We start from the raw sequence: 23322 nt of genomic DNA on the forward strand, positions 1-23322 counted from the left end.
GAGCACTGAGAGGAACCACACTGCAGTACAGTGCCTGGGATTGCCCTGCTCTAAATGATGGACCTGCTCAGTACAGTATTTACAATTTGCTGGTTCTACTTGTGTAATCAATTCCCTTCTTCATTCCAGTGCTGTTCTTTTTATTCCCTGTCCTGCTCCTATTTCTATTTCTCTTTGTTTACTTGTCAGTTCTACCGTATTAGAATATCAAAGACACTAACTCATATAATTGCCTTTCTAAATGCACACGTTCACAAGCAGGTACCACAAGTGTTCTCAGAATCTCTGTTCAGCTGCTGCTTAACTTTGCTTTAGCTGCAGAAATGCCTAAGTTTGGCTAAAACACGGAGCCCTTGCTCACTCTGTCTATGTGAAGGGGTATTGCCGAGTTAAACACGGCCAGGTTTCAGGGATGTGCTCTCAGCCTGGCCAGCTCACACAGCTTGTATGCAGGACTTCTACTGCAATCCCTACAGTAGTTTTCTGGTGTGTGGTGAGCACAGGTACAGCAGACTGATTAGCACCGTTCTGCCTCTTGTTCCCCAAGCAGTTCTCACACAAAAAGTACATAGCAGTGGGGCCCTGACATGGCCTCTGCAGCCTTCTTTGGGCCATGGTCCACTTTTTAAGCTCTAAAACTAAATGTCCTAGCCCATTTAGATCCTTAAATGATGTTCAGCTGATGTGTTCATTTCTTGGTACAGCTGTTAGCTTCAAGCTCTCCTAAGCACTAGATGTCAATGATAACAAACTAGACTGAAGTTTGCACCTTGCAGTGCAACATAAAGTTGCTTCTCTTTCCTCCACAGTTCCTTTTTCCTTTCCTCCCTAGCTCTGTGCATGTATCATCTTTTAAGATTAACCTTAAAACTTCTCCATAAATCACAACCAAGCAAGAAGAGGATAAATACCTCAAAGTAAAGTGATACACGGCTTATTTTGTTGTTTATTAAGGTTTAAGGATGCTCATTGCCATTATCCCAAATGGAGGACACTCTTTTGCTAGACTAATGCTAGACTTCTGTTAATAGCAAAATATTAGCAATGCTGTCTGCAGCACCAAGGTACACCATGGTAACATATGTCCTCTGCTGTCAGGCTTTCAAATAGTATTTGCATAGGCCTCTGTTTTATTTATAAGCTCATCATCCACAGTGATTCTAGTATTCTGATCACATCAAAGTTCCTTTTTATTGTGTTTTGCTCTAGTAGCCAGGAGGATGATCCCTAATACAGGATTATTTACATAATGTCTGTTGCAATGACAGATAAGGTACAAGTAAAAAAACATTCTGTCTTTTCATTTTAAAGTATTGCCTTTTGTTATTTACCTATAGTAGAGAGAGAACAGCACAAACTGTACCAGAGAAGCAGAAAAGTACACAGAATAATTCCAAAACAAATTTAGTTGATTAAATGCAGTATATTAAACCCAGTTATTTTAATGTTGACATTTTAGTATTGTTAATGAAGGGCCCCGCTATTGATCTTTGCTTGGGCAACTGTCTAAAAAATGCAGCCTAATGAATTTCAAGTAATAATTGCTATACAAGGTAATTGCAAAACTTGCATAGCAAAGCTCCTTTGAGAGAAATTTATGAGATTTCTACATCAATCTGAATGTGCAAAGGCTTGCAATTCAGCCTGATATGAATTATTAACCTCACTTATATAAAGAAGGAAAATTATATTATATTTGTTTAACCTCTGCAGCTTCAGAGTTCCAAAATTATAGGGCTCTTTGGATAGATCATAATAGTGAAAACTTCGAAATTTTCTCTGGTTATGTCATTATGTGAAGCAACGTAGCTTTCTCTGTAGTCGGAATAGTCTAATAGTCAGAATGATCACATAGAAAAAATAAATTCACATAATGAAAATACTGGATCATTTAATTAAAATTATTATTATCTAATTCTAGTTACTGAACACATTTGTTCCTTCCCCCTGACTCCTTGATGTGCACCCTGAATGAAGCTACCATGGGATATGAATGGGCAGCCAGGCAAACCCATCTTTCCTCTAATGCCTCTCTATTGGAGCAGTTCCTTGAAGGACTTGTGTGCTGGGACTTGTCAGAGAATGAAACCTGGACTATATGAACTATTACAATTCTACATTCTTTCATTTCTCCTAAGCTGTGGACAGACATGGACTTGTTCCTGTCCACCAGCTCTTTGTCATAGAATCACAGAATAGTTTGGGTTGGAAGGGACCTTCAAAAGTCATCTATTCCGAGCTCCCTGCAATGGGCAGGGACATCTTCAGTTAGATCAGGTTGGTGAGAGCCCTGTCCAGCCTGGCCTTGGATGTCTCTAGGGATGGGGCATCTACCACCTCTCTGGGCAACCTGGGCCAGCATTCCCGTCACTGCTCCTCTGTTGGAGGGTGCCAGCCGCTTGCCATCAGAGCCAGCACGGTAGTTGATGTGAGCTCCTCCCAGTCTGCTCCAGGAGAAAAACAGCCAGGTTAGTTGACACATGTGAGCTGTGGGCTGCGCTGACCAAGGTGGTTTTGCCTGAAAGAGGTTGGGAGGTGTTTGCATGCATTGCTCGGACATCTCTGCTCCCAGGCTGCAGCATCTGGCATGGTGAACTGCTTGAGCATCTTCTACCGACACAACAGGATATGGAAAAGGGGTCTGCAGCCTTTGTAAATGGTAAGGCAGGCTTCATCATCATCAGTTACTGATTTTCAGGGTTTAGTTACAACATGAAAAGTTTAAAACAGTTTCTCATTATGATAAGTGCTTTAAAAATAATGAATATTTAGATTTTTATTATTTACAAACCAGGTCATTTACATTTTTAGGGTACTACTGTATTTGCATTAGCATTACTTTACTAAGAGATCTTACTGATTCAAATCAAGATGCTGATACTGTTAGTTCCTCTCCACATTAAGTACTCCTCATTAACTCAAAATCTTTACTGAGTACATTTAAATGAGGAAAGAAATTAAAAAATCCTACTTTAAACAAAGTGGGAGTTCTCCCTGACTTCTGGGGAACAAGCTTGAATACTGAATTAATCTGATGATCACGAAGTTGAAAAATTTTGTTGAGAGAATCCCGGAATGTCCTGCAACTCTATCTTCTGTAAAGTTTTCCCCAATCCCTTTTTGCATAAAATATTTACGGATAGCAAACTGTGGAAATACATTTTTTAAAAATGTATTCAGAGCATCACAACCAAAATTTTAATCCTCAGTTTTGAAGGTGAAAAATCTCTTGCACCACAGTTTGGCTTCCACACACCTTTGTCTCTTTGTCTCTGTGCTAGAGACATGCATTTAAGTGCTAATATTTCTATTTGGTATTTGATCCAAACTCTTTTCCCTTGCCCCACTGTTCACTCAGTGTACAGCTACTGGGGCAAAGACATTGAACATTTTTGCAGCAAGGGAATATGAGACAGCAAAGCAGCTTGTGGCTCTACAACATTGATCCTTGGTATTGCTGGTATAAGCCACATTATAATAATACCCATATGAGCTGTATAAAACACCACGTGAATTTTGATCAAACAGAACATAAAATCTTCTGTTCCATTACTGTGGAAACTAAGAGTAAAGCCAAGAGTTAAGAATCCCAAGATGCATCCTTATCCTGAGTCCAGAGAAAAGGATTTCCACATCCACTTTTGCATGTGAGATTAATGCCAGCCTGTGACTAACAAGAATCAATTATACATGAGTCAATACTGTGTCCTGAAAGCATGTTGGGTATTTTTAAATTTCTTCTTCTGAATGCCTGTGTTTTTTTATTACCAGCTAATATTAAAAAAGACAATGAATCTACTTGAAAGTTTACTTAGTCTTCATAGTAGGATGCAGCTGAGTACAGTACTCTCAACAGTAATTCATCTGACACTGTATCTGTTTCCCTTCCTAGTAATTTCAGTCATTAAACTATTACCACATTGATTTTTATGAAATTCAGATCCTGAGTAGAGTTTTTGCATAACTAAAAAGAAAAAATTAATCCCTACTTTCCTTCAAATACACAGGGCCTATTGGGAGAGAAGTACGGGAACATCCGAATACCGGGGGAAGTTGAGTCAGCAGAATTTGAAATGATCCTGGATGCTGCTGTGGAGGCCAAGCTAGAGACAAGGATTTTAGAAGAGTGGTACTGCAGGGATGAGAATGCAGTGCCACCAGCCTATTACCTCAGACCAAAATCTGAAATGCTGAAGAACTACCAGAATACTGTAAGTTAAAGTCATCTCCTTGCAAAATTCTTCTCCATCAATTACAGCAGTGGGCAGACCCCAGGGCCAGGCACTTGCTGCTCTCTCTGAATTAGCTGCTACGGCCTTGACCACACCTGAGCAACTGGTGCTGTGATGCTCCTTTCCCACACGTGGTGAAGGGAGCAGCTGCAAAACAGCAAGGAACACAACAGGTCATGCTCCTGCATCAGTGCAGCCCCTGATGACAGTTCGAGCAAGTGGACCGTAGACATTCGTGACATGTTGGAGCTAGCTGAACAGATTTCTTTTCACTTCCCTGATGTTGGGATAGGGAATACCTGCCCTGGTCTTACACTTTTGCTAGATTTCAGTGAGAGGAAACACACATTTTCACTTGTATCCTCATACAAGAAAGCTCTTTAACAGTCAAACAAGTGCTTAGTGCTGTCCCAAGTCAGATCTCATACTTTCAACTTATCAACTGTATTCTAACAGAAGACTTTTGAACACAGCTAATTTTCAGTTTTGAAAAAGGCATTTGTCTTTAATTGATGACAACTAAAACTGTATATTACCCAGAGCTCAGTTCTACCCTCCTACACATCCTTTATACCCAAGAACAGATTTCAGTGGCCAAAAAAATGAAGTCCTTGACAGAGTATTCACTTCATTTTGAGCGCATATTGTATTATACGAGAAAATTAAATTAAACTGTTATACTGCATTCATATGTCATATAGCAGAATGTTTTCTCTGTCGCATGAAAAAAACATTGAGAACATGAAAAAATAGACACAGAAATAGTTTTAACTAGTATAATGTGGCTATTCTGAAGTATTGATCACAAGGGAGAGAGCAAGTTTTGTAACTTTGCACTGTTTTGCTAATGCCCACAATGTCCCTTCGAATAAAGCTTGGCTTTTTTGTTATTAAACTTTGTACCTTTCCTCAAGCTACTGATACACAGGAGTAAATAAAAAGATGTTCATAACTTAAAGCTAACGTAGAGCTACATCTCATAAACTAACAGAAAGTAATAAAAGATACATAGCTCTGAATATGTCAAGAAAGAGTTGCTTGGGAGTTTATCCTGTTGTTTTTCCTGTCACACCCTCCAGAAAACTGGAGACCCCTCCAGTTCTCACCCACAGTCAGTAATGCAGCTGTGATCGCCAGCTGCCTCAGAGAAACCTCCATTGTGGCATCTGCAAGATGCCATCTGAAAGGATTAGTGAGTTTATATTAGTCCCTCTCTGATGACAGCAAGATTACTGTTACTATAGCAATGAATTAATAAAGCAACATCACATATAATCCCATATTTTTCAAATATGGTAGCTAATATGAGGTGCTTAATTACACGCACCAAGAACCTCATTTTCAGTTTTGAGATCCGAGTTTAAATTATTAGTATTATCATTATTGCTTCTCATTAAAGGAGTGATAATTTTAGCAGCATTGCTGCTGCTTTTTTGTCATTATTTCAGGCTTGGTTCTTAAAACACTCCTTCTCTAAAGGTGTTATTGGTCTTCTTCTTGAGAAATGTTGCATTAGCATTACCCTACAGTAGGAATTCAGAAAATACTCAATGTAGCTAACTTCCATAATTCTAAAAAGAAATACATTATGATTATCTGCAGTAGAAAAAGTTAAACTCTATTTATTTTTAGTGTATGTGTTTCTCTGTTACTGTTTTATTTTACTTTGTTATTTTACTTTGTTATTTTACTATGTTATTTATAACCTTGTATATTAGACTTTTACTTTCTGAAGTTGTAGATGTGTGTATTACAGCTACTATTTAACTATGGATATTTTTAAAAGATGGAATCTTCTTCAAACTCTATGAATGAGAATAAATGGCAAGATATATCAGAAGAGATTAAGAAGATTTTTAAGACTGCTGTGAAATTGCTGTATGAGAAAGGAAAAATGAAACACAGCCAAGCAAAGAGATATCTTTCCTCCGGTAAAGTTCACACTAACTATTTCTGTATATTCATTTATTATCTTTTCTATCAACCTTTCCAAAACCATGAAAATATATTTCTGTTGGCATTTCGCATAAAATTGAAGAGGAAAAAATGCTCATTGTGCTTGCTTGAGACCAAAATCCCTAGGAAAGCACCCAGTGATTTTTATGTGCTTTTTCTGGTTTTTTACAGGCAACAGATGCAGTCATTTAAGAGTCTGCATGTTGGGGGTGAGGGATGTTCGTGAACTGTTTATAAAGAAAATATAACAGAGACTCCGTGTTCTCTTTTCATCCTCAGCTATTGAAGATGAACTTGATTTTGCCTTGGGTAAACAAACACCAGCTTTCCTAAAGAAGTGTGTTTGCTACATTCGGAAAATTGCCAACATTGAACGTTTTGTTAAAATTCCAGAGATGGGAAAATACATGGATGTGGTACATGCAGCTGGGAAGTTTCTACGAGATCCTGAAGCCCATGAGAAACTAATCAAGCTCAGGGATGAATTCATTCCTACCATCGTCGCATCATCCAATCTGAGAGTGTACACGTCTGTCACTCACTGTGACATGAAACTGGGCTACTCCCAAGAAGTGGAGAACCATTACATTGAAGGACTTGGTAAACAGTTCTATGAAGACATGATCGATATAATCCAAGCAACAGTGCAGCAGAATTTTGACACCGAGACAGACTTGCTGTATGATGAAGTTCTTCAACACTCATCGCTATGTAAAACATACTCCACTTTTTATGAATATAGATGTGAGGCATTAAACATAGTTCACAAGTACATTCTACCTAGCAAAATAGGACACATTAACCCTCTTATCATATATGGAGGACCATGCACAGGGAAGACTCTTTTATTAGCCGAAGTGGCAAAGAAGGTAAAGAACTACTTTACATAATATGGTGATGTTAGGAGCATTAGTGTGTAAAGGCCAACTTAGTTTTCATTCTTCCTTTTGTTGACAGATCTGATATCAGCCCCTAATATATAAAATAAAAATAATAAAAAGTATATTCTGCATATTATTGTACACATATTCAGAAAAAGACTTAACTTTCAATAATGTGTCTGTATCATGTAATTAGCCAAAACAAAAAAACTTTATCAGAGCTTTTAAAAACCTAATAGGAATCAATATATTTTAAAATTAACAACGTATATTTTAGAAGGATCTCTTTCCTTCTTGTTCCACTATGGTCCTATGAATCTGGAACTTTCTAAATATCGTATGCTGGTTTTGGTCTTATTCACAAATACAACATGTTTTTCCAAGTCATGCCACCTTATGTTCTCATCAGAAATTATTCCAGAATTAGTCTGATACACTTGCTACTAATCTGTCTGTAATAACCTGCAAAAATACCTGTACTTAGTTATCTGACATATGCTGTTTAAGTCATTGAGCTGAGTACTACAAGGAGATGAGTGAAACACTATGTGCAAGGCAGGACCAGAAGTAAAAAAAAGACCAAGATGGCATCTCTAAACCTAATTCTCCAGCTGGGAGTCACAACTTTGACTTCTCTGCAGGGTGCTCAGCAAATTTAACACAGGGGGCTGGGAAACAGCCATATCAGCCAGAAGGAAATGGAGAAAGGAACAATAATGTTTAAAATCTGGTATCTTTCCCAAATGTGACTTCACATTAGTTGCTTATATGAAATTGGGATTTGTAACTCAAGATCTCACTTCAGATCTGCATACATAAGTTAACCTAGAGACTCTGGTTACGCTTTTCTTTTAAAATGTTCCGTAATACACTGAAGTGAGAAGACTTCGCAAGTAAGAGAACTGAGTGTGTTAGCCTGCTTAGACTGAGAGGATCTAAAGCCACGTTCCTCGCTTGCTTAGAGTCATCAAAAAAACAGCAAAAGATACTTTTTACCCGTTTCGGCAGTGCACAAGAGCAGAAGTGACAGGCACACCAAGGCCGAGTGTGCTTCTATGATGTAGGAATTAAGGTAAACAGCGAGTAAAGAGCAATCTGTACTCTGATCCCTGTCCTCCAAAACCATCAAGACATGCATTTATACTCAGCTGGGAATCGATGTTAAACGAGTTTAGGTGGCAAGCTGGTCTGGCTCGCCAAGGATGACTTTGTGTAGTGTTTGAGGAAGCTATTAAGAGAATCTACCTACTGACTTTCAGAAGTGAGACACAGATTTTGCAAGGAGTGCCCTGGGTTTTATGGACCACATTCTACTCATTTCCCCTTAGACAAAAGCCTTTTTGTGGATCTGGGTCTTAGTGTTTTGGGATATTATCTGTGCTAAACAAAGATGACATATGATATGATTTTAATTCAATGCACATAAGTCAAACCAGTCTTGAACGCTGCTGTGAAAGCATTTCCATTCAGCCAGTAACATTTTTAAAGCTTTATTTATATATATAGGCAATCACTATTTATAAACTCTGTTACTGTGCTTAATTTAGACATTAACTAAATTATGCTCCATATTTTAGGCCTATTCCTGGTTGCAAGAAGAGATGGGACCAGATTCCGACCCTGTGGTGGTTATAAGATTTTTGGGATCCACTGAAACAAGTACAGATCTGAAGAATATACTTCAAAGCATTTGTGAACAATTAGCAGTCAACTATCGTTGCCTCGTACAAAGTTACCCAAAAAAGATTCATGATCTTCGGGACTTGTTCATCAATCTCTTGAATGAGTCCTCATTCCACAGGCCACTGGTGATAATATTTGATGCCCTAGAGCAGCTAACAGATAGTGATGACAGTAGGAAACTGTGGTGGCTTCCCATTCACCTTCCCCGTTCAGTACGGATAATTTTGTCAACACTGCCAAATAAGCACGGGATCCTGCAAAAACTGAGGTGCCTTATTCATGAAGAAGACAACTACATTGAATTGACTGCAAGGGACAGAAAGATGTGTAGCCAAGTACTGAAACATCAGCTACTGCGAGTTAAAAGAAAAGTAACATCAGGGCAACAAATCTACGTCAATGAAGCATTCTCCAAGTGCACGCTGCCTATGTTTGTGAACCTAACCTTCAGAGAGGTCAGGAACTGGAGATCTCACAAAGATGTGGATGAGTCCTCTCTCTGTGTCACTGTCCATGAAAGCATAGAGCAGTTGTTTTGGTCACTGGAAAACAAGTGTGGATCAAGACTGTTGTCAAGGGCACTTGGCTACATCACTATGTCCAAATCTGGCCTGAGTGAAATGGAACTGGAAGATATTTTAGCCCTTGACAACAGTGTTATGTATGAACTGAGTGAGAATGTCAGAGAAAGTAACCCACTGAGAATTCCATATATATACATTGCAAGGCTTAAGGAGGGCTTACAGGGGTACCTAATAGAGCGACAGGTGAAAAATGTAACGCTGCTTCTTTGGGCAAATAGGCACTTGCAACTAATTGCCCAGAAAATGTATCTGCACAATGAAGAAGATGTGCAAGAAATGCACACAGTCATGGCAGAGTATTTCCTTGGTGTTTGGTCAGGTGGACGAAGAAAACCTTTTCACAGCAATGACCAATATTTGAATGGTTGTCCTAACCATGGCAGGAGAGGCCGGAGTGAGGAGGAAAAGCACTGCATGGATCAGGCTGCTTTTGACAGGCAGGCACCTGATCAGCCATGGGTCTTTCAGTGTAATCCATTAGAGCCTGATATCTTTTTTATTAATCACAGAAAAATGACAGAGCTTATTCATCACTTGACAAGATGTGGAAGAACAGATGATCTTCTGTATGGAGTCATTATGAACTTCAGCTGGCTATACACCATGATTAGAATAGGACAGTTTGATAAAGCACTTTCTGACATAGAACTGGCTTACACCTACTCACAAGAAAAGGAGCTGAAATTTCTGGCCAGTACCCTCCGAAGTATAAAGTTCAAAGTAGTAAAATACCCAGGTTCGCTCTCTGCTGAATTGCAGCAGAGGCTTCTCCCAGTAGTAAGTTCGTTGCCCAAACTCAGACATCTCCTTTTAGAATGTGACAAGGACGGACCCAAATACTGCTCTATTGTCCCTTTGCATTCCTCCATGGATGTGACTTACAGCCCGGAGCGCCTGCCACTGTCATCCAGCTACATGCACGTCACCGAAATTTTGCCAACTTTTAATCCCAACACAATTATTGCTGCTTTAGAAAATGGGTCCATCAGCACTTGGGATGTAGAGACCCGCCAGTTACTAAGGCAGATTACAACAGCTCCATCTGTTATTTTAGGAATGAAGCTTACTAGTGATGAGAAGTATCTTGTAGTGGCTACAACAAAAAATACTCTTTTGATATACGATAACGTAAATTCTTGTCTTCTGTCTGAGGTAGAAATTAAGGGGTCAAAACATTGTGGAATTGGGGGAGGCTCCAGTTTTATAAACGGCTTTACATTATCAGTCAACCATGCCCTTGCTTGGCTGGAGGCCAGCAAAGACGTTACTGTGATAGATCTGCTTTATGGTTGGCCTCTCTATCACTTCCACTGCTGGTATGAAGTGACCTGTGTGCAGTGTTCTCCAGACGGAGTTTACGCGTTCTGCGGACAGTATTTGAACACCGCCACCATATTTCACTTGGGCAGTGGAGAGAAGCTGGCCACTGTGACCTCTGAATTTTCCAGTGGATTTGTGAAATTCCTTCTCATTCTGAACACAGCCCAAGAAATGGTGATGGTGGACAATGAGGGTAGCCTCTCTGTTTGGAATACAGAGGAAATTGCAAATCCCCAGCTTACAGATGACTTTGACTGCAGGAGGGAAGACACTGAAGTTGTCAGCATAGAGCTTTCTGAAGACCAAAGTGCAATTTTAATTTGTAAGGCTCTCAGCATTGAACTTCTTGACACTCATGTGTGGAAGGTGGCTGAGAAGTTCAGAGCTAAACACAATGAGCGCTTTATATCTGCCGTGTTGTCCAAAAATGGCAATTGTATAATTGCTTCAATGGAAAATACCTCAGCCATTTTTGTTTGGAGAAGAGATACAGGACAGTGTATGGCTAGCTTACAGGAAATCTCAGGAACTATAGTCAGGCTAATTAAATCAAATCATCATAACATGCTGCTATCCTTATCCACCAGTGGTGTCCTTTCTATTTGGGATATAGACATCATAACTGCTATGTCCAATATTGACAAATCTGGCAAGCCTATCCAAAGACTGGTGTTGCCAGCCAGAGGTGAATTAATATACACATTGGATGGATCGGATTCTGTCCATAAGTGGAACTTCAGCACTGGATTTATTGAAGCTGTGTTCAAGCATGAAGGTATTGTTGAAAACTGTGTGCTAACCTCATCTGGAGAGATAATGGTTACATCAGATGATAAATGCAGCCAGTACGTATGGCACACAGTTAGTGGCGAAAATATCTTTCGCATTAATGGACAAAAAATCTCAGAGCTAATGATTACTCATAATGATCAATTTGTAGTCTCTCTCTGTGAGCAAAACGCATCCAGAGTCTGGCGACTGGCTACAGGACACAGGGTTTGCAATATTTTAGTTGCCTTACAGAATGCATTTATTACAACTGCAAATACATTTGTAGTCGGAATGGCAAAGAATAAAGTGTTGGCAGTGAGTCTCTGGACAGGCAGTATAACCAAGAAGTTTTGCTGTGATGATGGTGCAAGCATTGTGGATATTAAACTGATACCAGACTGCCCAGATATTATAGTATTTATAACATCTACTGAGACTGTGAACATCTGGAGCCTAACAGAGGAAGTCATCTGCAGACGTGTACAATTGCCTACAAATTTCTTAAAAAGTTTGGAAGACTTTGAAATATCCCCAAATGGGAAGCTAGGAATTATAACCCGTGGTGATGAGAACATCAATGTGCTTGATTTATACAGTGGAAAACTTCGTGTAGTTCACGCTCCAGGTATCATCTGGCGGCAGAGGCTGTCTCGGGATGGCCGCTATCTTGTGTACATCTGTTTTCGCAGTGAAGAAGATGATGACAATGGTGCAGTCTCTAGTTTAATAGTAATGAGGCTAGCGGATGGCAAAAACATCGGTGCCTGTTCTCTTTATAAAACCCCCACTTTCCTTGCACTGTCACAGAGACATTTAAATATCATTATTGGATTTGATGATGGAAGTATAGGTACTTACACTGTAGTGGATCGAGTCGATGCTGCACTGAAAATCAAAATTGCTACTTCAAACAGTCGTCAGATTTTCAACAACACAACACAGGTGATTAGGCCAAAATGTCACAATTATAGCTTCAAAGTGACTGCAGACTGCATTTGGAGGGAATCGACAGAAGTATTTGCAAGGGACAGCCCCATTACAGTTACAGAGCCTGAGGTGAGTGAAGCAACACCAACCAAAAAACACAACTATTGCTATGAGAGAGTGTGCTCAGCCATAGATTGCAGAGGACACAGCTTTGCTGCTGACAACTGAGTAACCGTTGGGACTAGCTTATCTGGATAATAGTATACATGCATAGATTTGCCTACTGAAGTAATGTAAAAATCAGTGCATTTCTTGGAAGACAGACAAACAGCAGAGGGCAGACCAGCTGTTTTTTTCCTCGACAAATATTCTTACATTTCTGTAAACAAAAACAGCAAACATGAAGCAAATGGGCTGCAGGGTTTTTTAAATTTTGGAATACAAGGTTCAGTCCAGGATTTCACCATGGCCTTGATTAAAAATTTGTAGCAATACTATCAAAATTGTTATGCTATTACAGAAGTTAGGTGATCTTATCTGGGGTCAACAAACTGTTTTAACTTGGAACTAAAGCTCCACATAATCAGTGAGAAAAGGCAGACCACTATTTTATATACCAAGTCACCTAGATGGGTCTATAGCTAACAGCCAAGTTTATACTCACTTGCAAAAATGTGTTTTTCTGCTTGATGGTGCAATGACAAGATATCACCTGCCAACCTGGAGCACTTGATACATTCCATCATAATTTTTAAAATACCTACCTTTTTTTTCTTTTTTTTCTTTTTTTAATTGGGATTAATGTTTGGATTGAAAGGCGTAGGCACCAGTCAGCTGCTAACATGTCAACATGTGATTTGTTCTCTTCAGTGAATGGACTGAAAGATTATTTTTTTTTTAATTGCATGCAGGGATTTCAGGTTTCTGTATTGTGGTAACAATGATAAAATCCTAGATCATAAAAAGAATATAGGGCTTGGGATTTTATTTTTGGTTTGGGAATTTTTTTGTCTTCACAGTGTGTATTAGTACAGGTTGTAATGAAAGCTGTTTAAAAGAGAAACGGCATTACAGATAAACAGTTAAACAGATTGATTTCTTTATGTTAAAAGGTTACTATCCATTTTGTTGTAAGAAAGTCAGAAGTATCTCCTATGTCCCCAAAGTAATCTTCACAGACAGTTTTCAGACATGCCATGAATTATTAATCTTGATAACATTTGCCTCACTATAATTTCTGTTCTTTCTCATGATAAATACAGATCAGATGACCAAACACACCAGGACTGCTTGTATATGTGCTGAAATACTCGACTAAATGTAAAGGCTGTCTGAAGGACCTTTACTGATCCAATTTGTAATGAGTTTTTCTTACTTCCACATACTTAAAAGCTTCACTTTCTGCTTTAGAACTATTCTGAGCCTTTTGTACAGTTTTACCAGTTTCAAGGCAGAAATTGTGAAATTATGACAAATGCTTTAAAAACAATTATATTTTGCCCAAGTAAAAAAAATACTAGACAACATCTGAAAGGATAAGAAGATTTTTCCCTCCTCACATATCTTACAGATGGCACATCTGTGGAAATATTTTCAAATTATTTAAAAAAACAAAAACAATTTTATTTTTAAAATCAGAACTCAATGCCCCAAGTTTCCAAGAAATGAATGCTAAACTAGAACTTAATGTAGTGTGTGAATGTTCAGTGTACAGCCAATATAGTATATTAAGTGACTTGAATGATTTTTCCTAACTTGTTTGCAACTAATAGATCATATTGAATGTTTTTATGTAAACTTTGTATTGTTGGGAAAACCTGCCCACTCAGAGATTTATATTTTCATAAATGTCAAATTTAGTTAAATTTTGTTACAGAGTTGTTAAATTAGAAATATATTGCAGTCTTCAAACAATATACAGTCTTGTGTATGCATTGTTTGTACTAATAAACTATGGAAACGGGCTTGTGCGTGTCCCTTAATTTTAAGGAAATTTCACCCTGGCAGAGGGATACAAGGCATTTGCAGCTCCCATTAACTCGTGCATAAATAATTTTTAAGGGCTGTATTTGTAAGGAAAAATTCCAGTATTTTTCCCACTTCAGTTAACAAAATCAAGCATTCACAAAACAACAAGATTCACCAGAAAAATCCATGCTTAGGTGCTGCTTATGACTAGATGGCGTACTGCCAGTGTGCAAATCAACAGACACGAAGCCTTGTGTAACCCACACAATAGAAAGCACAGAAAAGAGCAGAGCACCTGAAATCCCACTCCCAGTGGGGTTATATATTATATATTTTATACAGCATCACTGAAAGCAGTGATGCTGTATATAAAAAGTCATGGGTGTTCTTGTCCTGCTTTGAACTTTAGTCCTTTTACGTCCTTACCAATGACAGCAAGAACAGGGCAGCACTACTATTTTTCTTAATTGTAAAACAATGAGAAAGATGAACATGAACATGACTCCTAATACACTTAAACCCTTCAGCCAAGTATAGGGTTCCTAATCTCATTGAAGGATGCTCTTTAAGTCCTAGCCCTCCTTATAGTTTATCTAGGTCTTAACAGATAAAGCTATCTCATTCAGCTTTCCAGCTTTTTGAATCTTCCTCAGCGGTCAGACCCCTCACCCTGAGCCTAAGCGGCAGATACCGCTTCCTGAATGACATTAGGCTGCTCAGTGTCCAAATGCTTGCTTCTGCAAGAGTGAGCACTCCGCAACCCCTCACTTGTCTGTCCCCAGGTATGTCTATGCAGTGGTACAGGGACAAAGTAGTTTTTCTGATAATGAGCCATGCAAATGCCAAGTGCTGTTCTGTCCCTACAAAGGAATAGAGTAATTTACTTTCCTTTAAGGAGCACTATTTGTGTATCTAGAACAAAGCTTTCATTTATTCTTTATCTAAAGTGCATCAACAAACAGGCTCAGATGGGGTTCATATTTTCTGACACGGAAGACTCTAGGAATAGGCTGTAGCTGCAAGAAAGCTTTAGAGGAGAATTAGCCGGAAATTCTTTGGCAGGCAAAGGTAAGCCGGAGGTCAGCTAGAAAAAATATTTTTATCAGTCATTTCCTTTGCAGCACAGCTGGGGAATGCACGGCCCGTGACTTCACGTCATGCAGCCTGTGGCCATTCAACTTCTTTCACGTTATTATCAGATTCATATTATTATCAGATAGCATCAAAATGTGAGTTAACATGTAGCCTGGAAAAGGCATTCAGAAAGCATGAGCATTTCAGTGGTTCTGTAGCCCTGAGTTCTCCATGCTGCATACTCAAGCCCAGTTCATAAACATGTGGAAAGAGAAGTTTCAGCCATCTAGCAAAGGGAACTGAAATCAAAAATCCATTGCTAAAATGGTGTTCATATACAGGGTGGACTATTTCAGCCCCAGATCAGCTCAAAATCCTGAGATTTTGCCCTCTGCCAAAAACTGGTGTGTGTCCGTATGATACATCATGAAATGGATCCTTTGGGTCATTACCATTAGGCTAGTAGCAACAATCTGCATTGTTTTATTTTGTTGATTAAGGATTAAAATATACCTGTTCTAACATAAAAATTAACACTGCAAAATTACAGAATTCTGAAATCTATTTTTAATTGTAAAACCAAAGACATTTTTTCACATATTTTTAAATGTAACATAAAATTGATTATGTAATAATCCAAATGTGGTCTAGGGCATTTGAATACTTTTGGTTATCAAGAATTTGTTATTAAGAGTCATTACCAGCCATTTATGCTACAAATACGACCTACTTCAAAGTCCTTGTAGCCTGTTAAGGATGTTACTTGATATCTCTTCTGGAACAGCCCATTGCTGCAGGAGAGTGATGGGCAGCATTTTTCTCCTGTGGTTTACCTTTCCAGCCTGTTCACTGAACACCATTCCTTCCATTTTGGAGACAGTCCCCTGACTTACATGAAGTGAAATGATGCTCTCACTGTGGGTCTCAATTCACAGTTTCAAGAGGGAGGTCAAAGGCTCAAGGAATAGTCATCACAATCCTTCACAGGGTGGAATGAGGCCTTTTACCATGTGCTTCTCCAGAAGGGGCAGTTTGTACCACCATCCTTCTGTGTAAAAGAGACTTTCACTACCGAGGACCAGTTATGCAGTGCTAAATTCACTGGAAAACATGGGCCAATAACTAGAAGAGCGTAAGGAAACATTCTCCCAAGATGCTCAGTACAAAAGAACATGCTGTTAAAATCGCAAGTGGTTCCCACAGTGACTGTTAAAATCTGGCCCTAGCAAGCTCTTCTCCCTGCCTCCACTGCCCCATCATCCCAGGCCCACGATGCTCCCACTCGCCAGGGTGGGTGATGCTCCCATCACGTTCCCAGCCGTGGCAGAGCCTCTGCCTGCGGCGCCTGCCCTCTCAGCAGCACACCATTCCGTCTCCAGCTTCACAGGGATACAACAGCAAATTTAAGGCATGTTCACGTGTTCCTGCTGTCACAGCTTTCACCACACAATACTGCCACACCAGCACAGGTCTTACTTTCACACAGCATGTAACAGAGATAAATAAAATCATCTCCCTGCCTTCTTGTCACAGGTCCGATTCCAAACGCATTTCAGTGCATGTGAGAAATCTTCTAGACTAAGACACATCTATTCAGCGTATTTGAAGTGAAATATACACACTTGCAAGGTGAGAGACCAAGCAAAAATCCAGACACACTGTAGCACAGATGAAAACAACATCCTGAAAGCAACAGGATAGTTTGCTGCTGTTTGTCTCCATTATTCCATTGTCTGTTAGTAAATTGCCCAGCACTTTCTGCTGTGATACCATGCTGACAATAGTATCTGAAGTTGCAAGTTAACCTTTTGGGCTGTCATTTTTCAAGGCAGACTTCTATCTCAGCAGGAACATTCTCTAGAAAACCTCAGCCAAAATAGTCAACTGAGGTACAGGAGCGAGATCAGAGGAAAAAGAGGATTTCTGCAGGCTGAATCACAGAATCACAGAATGTTAGGGTTTGGAAGGGACCTCAAAAGATCATCTAGTCCAATCCCGCTGCTGGAGCAGGAACACTTAGATGAGGTTACACAGGAACGTGTCCATGTTGACTGCTTTTCCTTTGAAAAAAATGTTACGCCCATGGTTGTGTGCTATGGATTGGTGAGACAAGTCATCACTTCATGCAGGACATGTCTGTCAAAACCTGACCAAAAGATCAGCCTGAAAAGATCCCAGCAGTTTGCACATATTCATAGAAAACATTTCAGGACAGTACTACAGGAGCACAGCACGCTTGGGACAGCAGGGGCTGGGGCAGAATTTCTCTACTACTGCAGAAATACTGGGTGTGTGTTTCAGAAAACATGAGAATTAGTAATCTGTGGGGTGTCAAAAATACAGTAGGCCTGAAAAGGCTCTGAGAAGGAGGCCAGGTATTAGGAGAATGGGGGAAGGAACCTCTCCAGAGTTGCTTCCAACAGCCTTCTGGCCTACAGCACAGCCTACAGCTTTTGACCTGAGCGATCTCTCAGCTCAGCCCAACCACCATGAGGGTAATGGCTGCAGAGCTGACCCATGGGGGCTGGCTCCAGCTTGACAGGGCTGTGAGCTGGGTATAGAGCACGTGCCATGTGTGGGTCTGCACACAGCATCACGCTCCCCACTGCAGAGGTGGGCCCCTCTTCCTCACCTCTTCTAACAGCTTGGGGATGTGTGAGCTTGACAATGCTTTGCTTACTGACCAGAGAGCCTTTGGGAGAGTTTAGTCAAGGTTTCGTAATAAGACATTTCCTGGCCCTTGAAGTCCATTTTCAGCTAAAGGTAAAGATCTGCAGGAATAAAAAGAAAAAAAAAAATGTCTGGCAAAGAGCTGATGCAGAGTTTTGCAGTTATCTGGCTCACAGGCTGTAAAGAATATTTGGCCTTTATGTTATGACATAGCTCTCTGCTTAAAATAAGCATACCCAAAGCAGCTGTTACTAATTTGTGTCAGCCTGGGGCTCACGGCTGGGCAGAGGGAGGCTGGGGCAGGGTGGCGCAGCTGAATCTCTGTTCTCAGCCCACTGCTGACATGAGTTTGGCAGCCTCAGCTTCAGCTCACTGCTGCACGTGTGAGGGGAAGCACAACAAGGAAACCCAGCCCACCACTGAAGTGGGATTTTAGGAGGATACTTTGCATGAGAAAGGCAAGCAGGAGTCCAGCCCAGCTCTTCTATGAGGAAAGCAAGGATGCAATCCCCCACACACCTGCTCATACAGTAGCCAAACTTCATGTAACTGCTGCTGTGAGGCTTAACACCACAAACAAACAAACAAACAAAGGATTTAGTAGAACATTTCCAAAGTAGTACTGAGTAGGATCTTCTAGCACTGCTTTGGAGCCCCCAGCTGTGACACATGCAGTCAGATGACGCAATATTAGTGCCAGTTCTTTCCAGGAAGTTTTTTGTTTTGTTTTGGGTTACTGTTCGGTTGGTTTTGTTGTTTTGTTTGTATGGGGTTTCTTTGTTGTTGATTGGCAGGTTGTTGTTTTTTCCAGTTACATCGATACACCTTACAGATTATATCTGGGAAACACCTGACCCAGATGTTTACAGACATTGTTTAAGTTAAATTTCTCCTCCTGCACAGGGAACACTCTCCTAACTGGATTGTAGCAGCAGAAAGTCTTTCATATCACTTTTGGAAACATCACACCTAAACCAAAATGATTCCAGGAAAGTCAGCAGCTTTCACAGGTAAATGTGGTGCAATACCTGCAAATATACCTTAAAGCAGAGTTCCTCCATAGAGCATCACACCAAAGAGCAGGGATTAATTGTCATTGCTACACAAAACCACCTGATGTAACACTGGAACTTTCAAATCCTTCCAGCGCTGTTTGTGATGTAGGGAGATTAAATTTTAAGAATATGCAAATTATATCATTCATACACTGATGGGCTCAGACTATGTTGTGGTCATTGTAAATGACTGTCCCAGAGGAAAAGGAGTTACTTGGCACGTGTTCTTCCTCTTCTCCTTTTTCTACTCCTGACCAGAAAACAGTAAGCTCTATCAGATTTTTATCCAGCTTGCAGGTAAAGGGTTACAGATTCTAGGAAGTATTAAATGCAAACTGTAAAGGATTTTATTTTCATGTACAGTCACATGATGCCTTAATACCCAATGACACTAACTACAGTGTCTCATTAAGAGGTCATGCAAACTCCCAAGCTAAACAAGGCATTCTTACATATTTAACATTCAAATGCAGAAGCCAAACTAAGCCATGGAAGATTGTAATCAGAAAAAAGCTACACTTCCTGATCCGCACAACAGCTACAGGTAGGAAAAGTTCTCGTTCCTTTAAACTTGTCATGTTGTGCTTGCAAGAGAAACTGTTTACAGGTCGTATTTTGCACTCTCTTTCTTTTTTAGCTTTCAAAATAGTCTAATATTTTTATCCTGAAAATATCTGATCAGTTCATTGTTCCACCTGTTGTAGAGTCAGTATTGTTTTTATACTCAGAAACAAAGTTGGCTCAGCAGAAATTCAAACAGAACAAACTTTCAATGCCAAATCTATTTTAAAAATAATACTTTTAAAGATTTCTTTGTTATCGAAACGTTTGTATGAGAGTGTGTGGGGGCAAAGGGGAGTTAACGTGTCTTTGATATCTGAAACGAAGGGATTTAGAACTCTTCCAACTTTACTTATACCATGAATTACACATTGTTTCAGTCACTTCACTCAAAGTGTATTTTAACGGATGTGGCTTCCTCACTAAACTTACATGATTTCTGATTTTCCTCCTAGAATTTGGTGCATTAAGAAAAAAAATACAAAAGCAAATGAAAGGCAGATGGGGAGGGTATTTCAGTGCTCCATAAAAGGGGAAAAATTTACAAAATAGGGAGTAGGATGAAAGTCATTTAAAGACCACTTAATTGAGAATTTAAATAACATTAAACTATATCCATTTTCACATGGAGAAATAAAGTTTTACTGACAATTTCTGGCAATATTTCAGTACATTTGTTTTTTAACTTGTGCTGAAGGATTTCTCCAGGGTACAGTGTTAGCATTTTTATAACTAAGATCTTTTTCTCATCACAATTTTTCTTTAAACTGCAATTGTTTTCAGACAGTGTTCTACATACTCAGTATTTTAATCTCTTTATAGGAATTTAGTTGGAGACTACGTTCTATAAAGCTACAGAATTTATATTTACTAAAAGTTCTCTAGTGCATTATAAGATTTCCACTCCCTGGGGATTCTCACTGCATAACAGCAGTAAGCAGTGTTTATTATTTTACTCCTACAATGGTTAGGTAGTGATTTCAAGCAATTATTTTTTTCCTTAGTTTATTCTATAAAGCCCATCTCTTTTTTTCTTCTCACGTAACACTAAGGGGATACTAAAAAGAAGTCGAGAATAATAATATCTACAGCACCTTGTTTCAAATAGGCTCTCAACTTTCTTTGGGGAAAAAAAGAAGTATATTATCAGTACTTAAAATAAATTTAAGAACATTTGATCCCAAGTAAGTTTACCAATAGTGCTTCAAAAATTTGCTATTGGAATTCACTTTTAGAACGACCATCTCAAAACATCATAGGTCTAATGTTGAGGATGACCAAGACCCCTCACATGGCCTAGTATGTTCAGCCTGAGACATCAAGACATTTTTTGTCAAACTAATTGCACTCCTAACCCCCCAGCAGAGTTGTTCACAACTGCACTGGTGGGAACGTAACAAAAGCCACTACACTTTAAAAGAACTGTTACAAATTTACTATAAATGACCTTTGAACTTAATTTTTTTTTAAAAAAAAAAAAAAAAAGCTATTTAGAAACTCTTATAGATAAGGGGATTATTTGCTAAGCTAGATTTAAATCTTAAGAGAGTGAGAGGAACGCAGCAGCTCCCAAATAAACAGCGAGCCTCTTACACAGGTTTTCATGGAGGAGGGACAGTGCACCTCACACGCTGGGAACAGCTTGCCAGGGCCACACTCTTTTAAGAAATGTTTGTACAAATTGGGCGTGTCATTGTAAACCAGCTTTAGTAGCACAGTATTTAAATCTGTTGAATGTTAATTACACAAAGTAACTTTGTAGGGTGGGAGGTAGAACAAGCACTAAAGTTACTCTGTGACCAGAAAGACAGACTCACCATTGAATGAGAGGCAGCAGTAACTCCTTTCCTAAAGAAAGGAACACAAATAAGGCATTTGCTGTCTAGCTCTCTAGTACAATTTTGCACTCACTACAGGAAATTGCACTGCTTTAATTATTACTTTTTTTTCTGATTAAAAGATCCAACGTATTCTCCTGCTATATCACATCAATATGGAGTCAAATATGTTGTTTCATGGGGAAAACACACAAATCAAGTACTTCCTGCTCATAAACAAGAAAAAGGTTCTTGGAAACTGAGATTATTGTAAACCCAAGAAAGATTTTTTCACTCGGATCTTCAGGGAAATCAAGCAAACATAAAAATCAAAAGTCTGGAATAGTTTTCTCTTTACCCTAAAATCAGAGCTAAGCCAGGCATTGCTCAAAATCCAACTCAGGTCTTCCACAAGACTTGCAAATCTCAGGAAACTTGTACTAGATTTAAGGTTAATACTGCAAATCATCTACCTGGTGATTTTTGTGCAGCTCCAGGTCAGTGGGAAGACAAAGCAAAACCTGCAAGTGGAGGGAATTGTGGCTTCTTTGGAAAGCCCAGCTTAAAAGGGTTACTGTGCAAGGGATCGCTGAGGCCCTTCTCTAAGCACATGGTTGTTTCTATCTGATCTCAAGGAAATGAACTTACTTAAAGTAAGTATTTGCTCTCAGGCTTTACTGAATGAAAGCCAAGGAAAGCCTTTCCTCACATCTTCCAGGAAGGGATGGTCTTTCACTATGTTTGCACAGTATCTAGTTAAACACAGCCTCAGCGCTGACTACACCTTCCACTGATACCGTTTCACAAAAGACTTGGGGCGGGGGGGACTCAACACACGCAACACGCTGAAACATGACGAAATGTAGTCAGGTAATAAATATTTGCTTGGAACTTACAATTCCTCCTTCAGACCCTGTTTATCTGCAAACTATATTTGGTCACCTGTCAGCAGAGCATGCTGGCCATTTCCACACAACAAAGTTGTCATGTGGAGGGCATGGCTAATGCAGAGCAGGAGGCCAAAGCCCTGCTCCTTAAGTGGGAGCACCTCATTTAGCACCTGATTGTGCTAGAGAATGTCAACACTTCTAAACAATGATGCGTAGAAATGGCTGGTATTTGCTGAGCTACAGAAGAAGAGTGCTGGCAAACAGGATGCATTGCTAAGGAGAATAGGTATAAAACACTATGTAGTTCTACTTACTGAAAGTTTGATATCAAAATAATAGACAAAATAAATGAGTTTTGGTGGAAAGGTCAAAACGGATTATTGGAAAGGGGAAAAAAAAAAGCAGCAATTTTCCTGAGAGCTCTCCTCTGAGTCACTTTCACTTAAACATATGGAGGAACTTCAAAATTTTATTAAGAGCCAAGTACATTGTTTGGCAACTAAAGATTTAATCACTTACAGCAGGAAGGAGGCGAAAAAAAAGGGCCAAGTTTTCTTTTTTGTGTGACGGTTTTCTGTCTGCAGTTTTTATACAAGTTTATTTAACTTCCTTTTTTTTGTTTTTTCACTTTAACCACAGATGTTTGCTGCAAAGCCAAAAATGCTTTCTGGTTAGAAAAATATTTTTGGTAGAATATTCTATTATTAATTCACATGAATTACTTTTCCATTTGGGAGAGTGAGGAGTAAGCCATCTCCTTGGGGCTTACTTTTTTTTGGTGTTACCAACTGGGCCTGGCTCAACTTTGCATCATTTCCCAAGTATTTAATATAGTTGTGTATTTCTATTTAAAAGCAGTTGACTGACTGATTTTGTGTAAACAAGGTCCAATGCCTTGCTATTGCAGGCAATCTGCTTTTCTGAAAGACGTGA

General features: G+C 39.4%; 2 protein-coding genes across 5 annotated transcripts in view; both read left to right on the forward strand.

Moving 5' to 3' along the window:
* The window catches only part of NWD2 (NACHT and WD repeat domain containing 2), a 55377-nt gene extending 41059 nt beyond the window's left edge, over positions 1-14318 (forward strand). For 3 of the 4 annotated variants that reach the window (XM_065060701.1, XM_021286063.2, XM_065060702.1), the window contains 4 exons: positions 4008-4211; positions 6019-6163; positions 6468-7057; positions 8647-14318. In XM_065060701.1, the coding sequence (XP_064916773.1) occupies positions 4008-4211; positions 6019-6163; positions 6468-7057; positions 8647-12582 (4875 nt within the window). In that variant the 3' untranslated portion in view covers positions 12583-14318. Of the gene's footprint in view, positions 1-4007; positions 4212-5988; positions 6164-6467; positions 7058-8646 lie in introns of those variants that run through there. The other variant, XM_065060703.1, reaches the window with a different exon arrangement.
* A 5189-nt stretch (positions 14319-19507) lies between these two features.
* C4H4orf19 (chromosome 4 C4orf19 homolog) overlaps positions 19508-23322 on the forward strand; it is a 43135-nt gene continuing 39320 nt past the window's right edge. The window contains exon 1 of the mRNA XM_005501273.3: positions 19508-19665. The gene's annotated coding sequence lies outside the window, so the exon portion shown is untranslated. The remainder of the gene's footprint in view (positions 19666-23322) is intronic.

This window comes from Columba livia, chromosome 4 (assembly GCF_036013475.1).
Source record: "Columba livia isolate bColLiv1 breed racing homer chromosome 4, bColLiv1.pat.W.v2, whole genome shotgun sequence".
NCBI lineage: Eukaryota > Metazoa > Chordata > Aves > Columbiformes > Columbidae > Columba > Columba livia.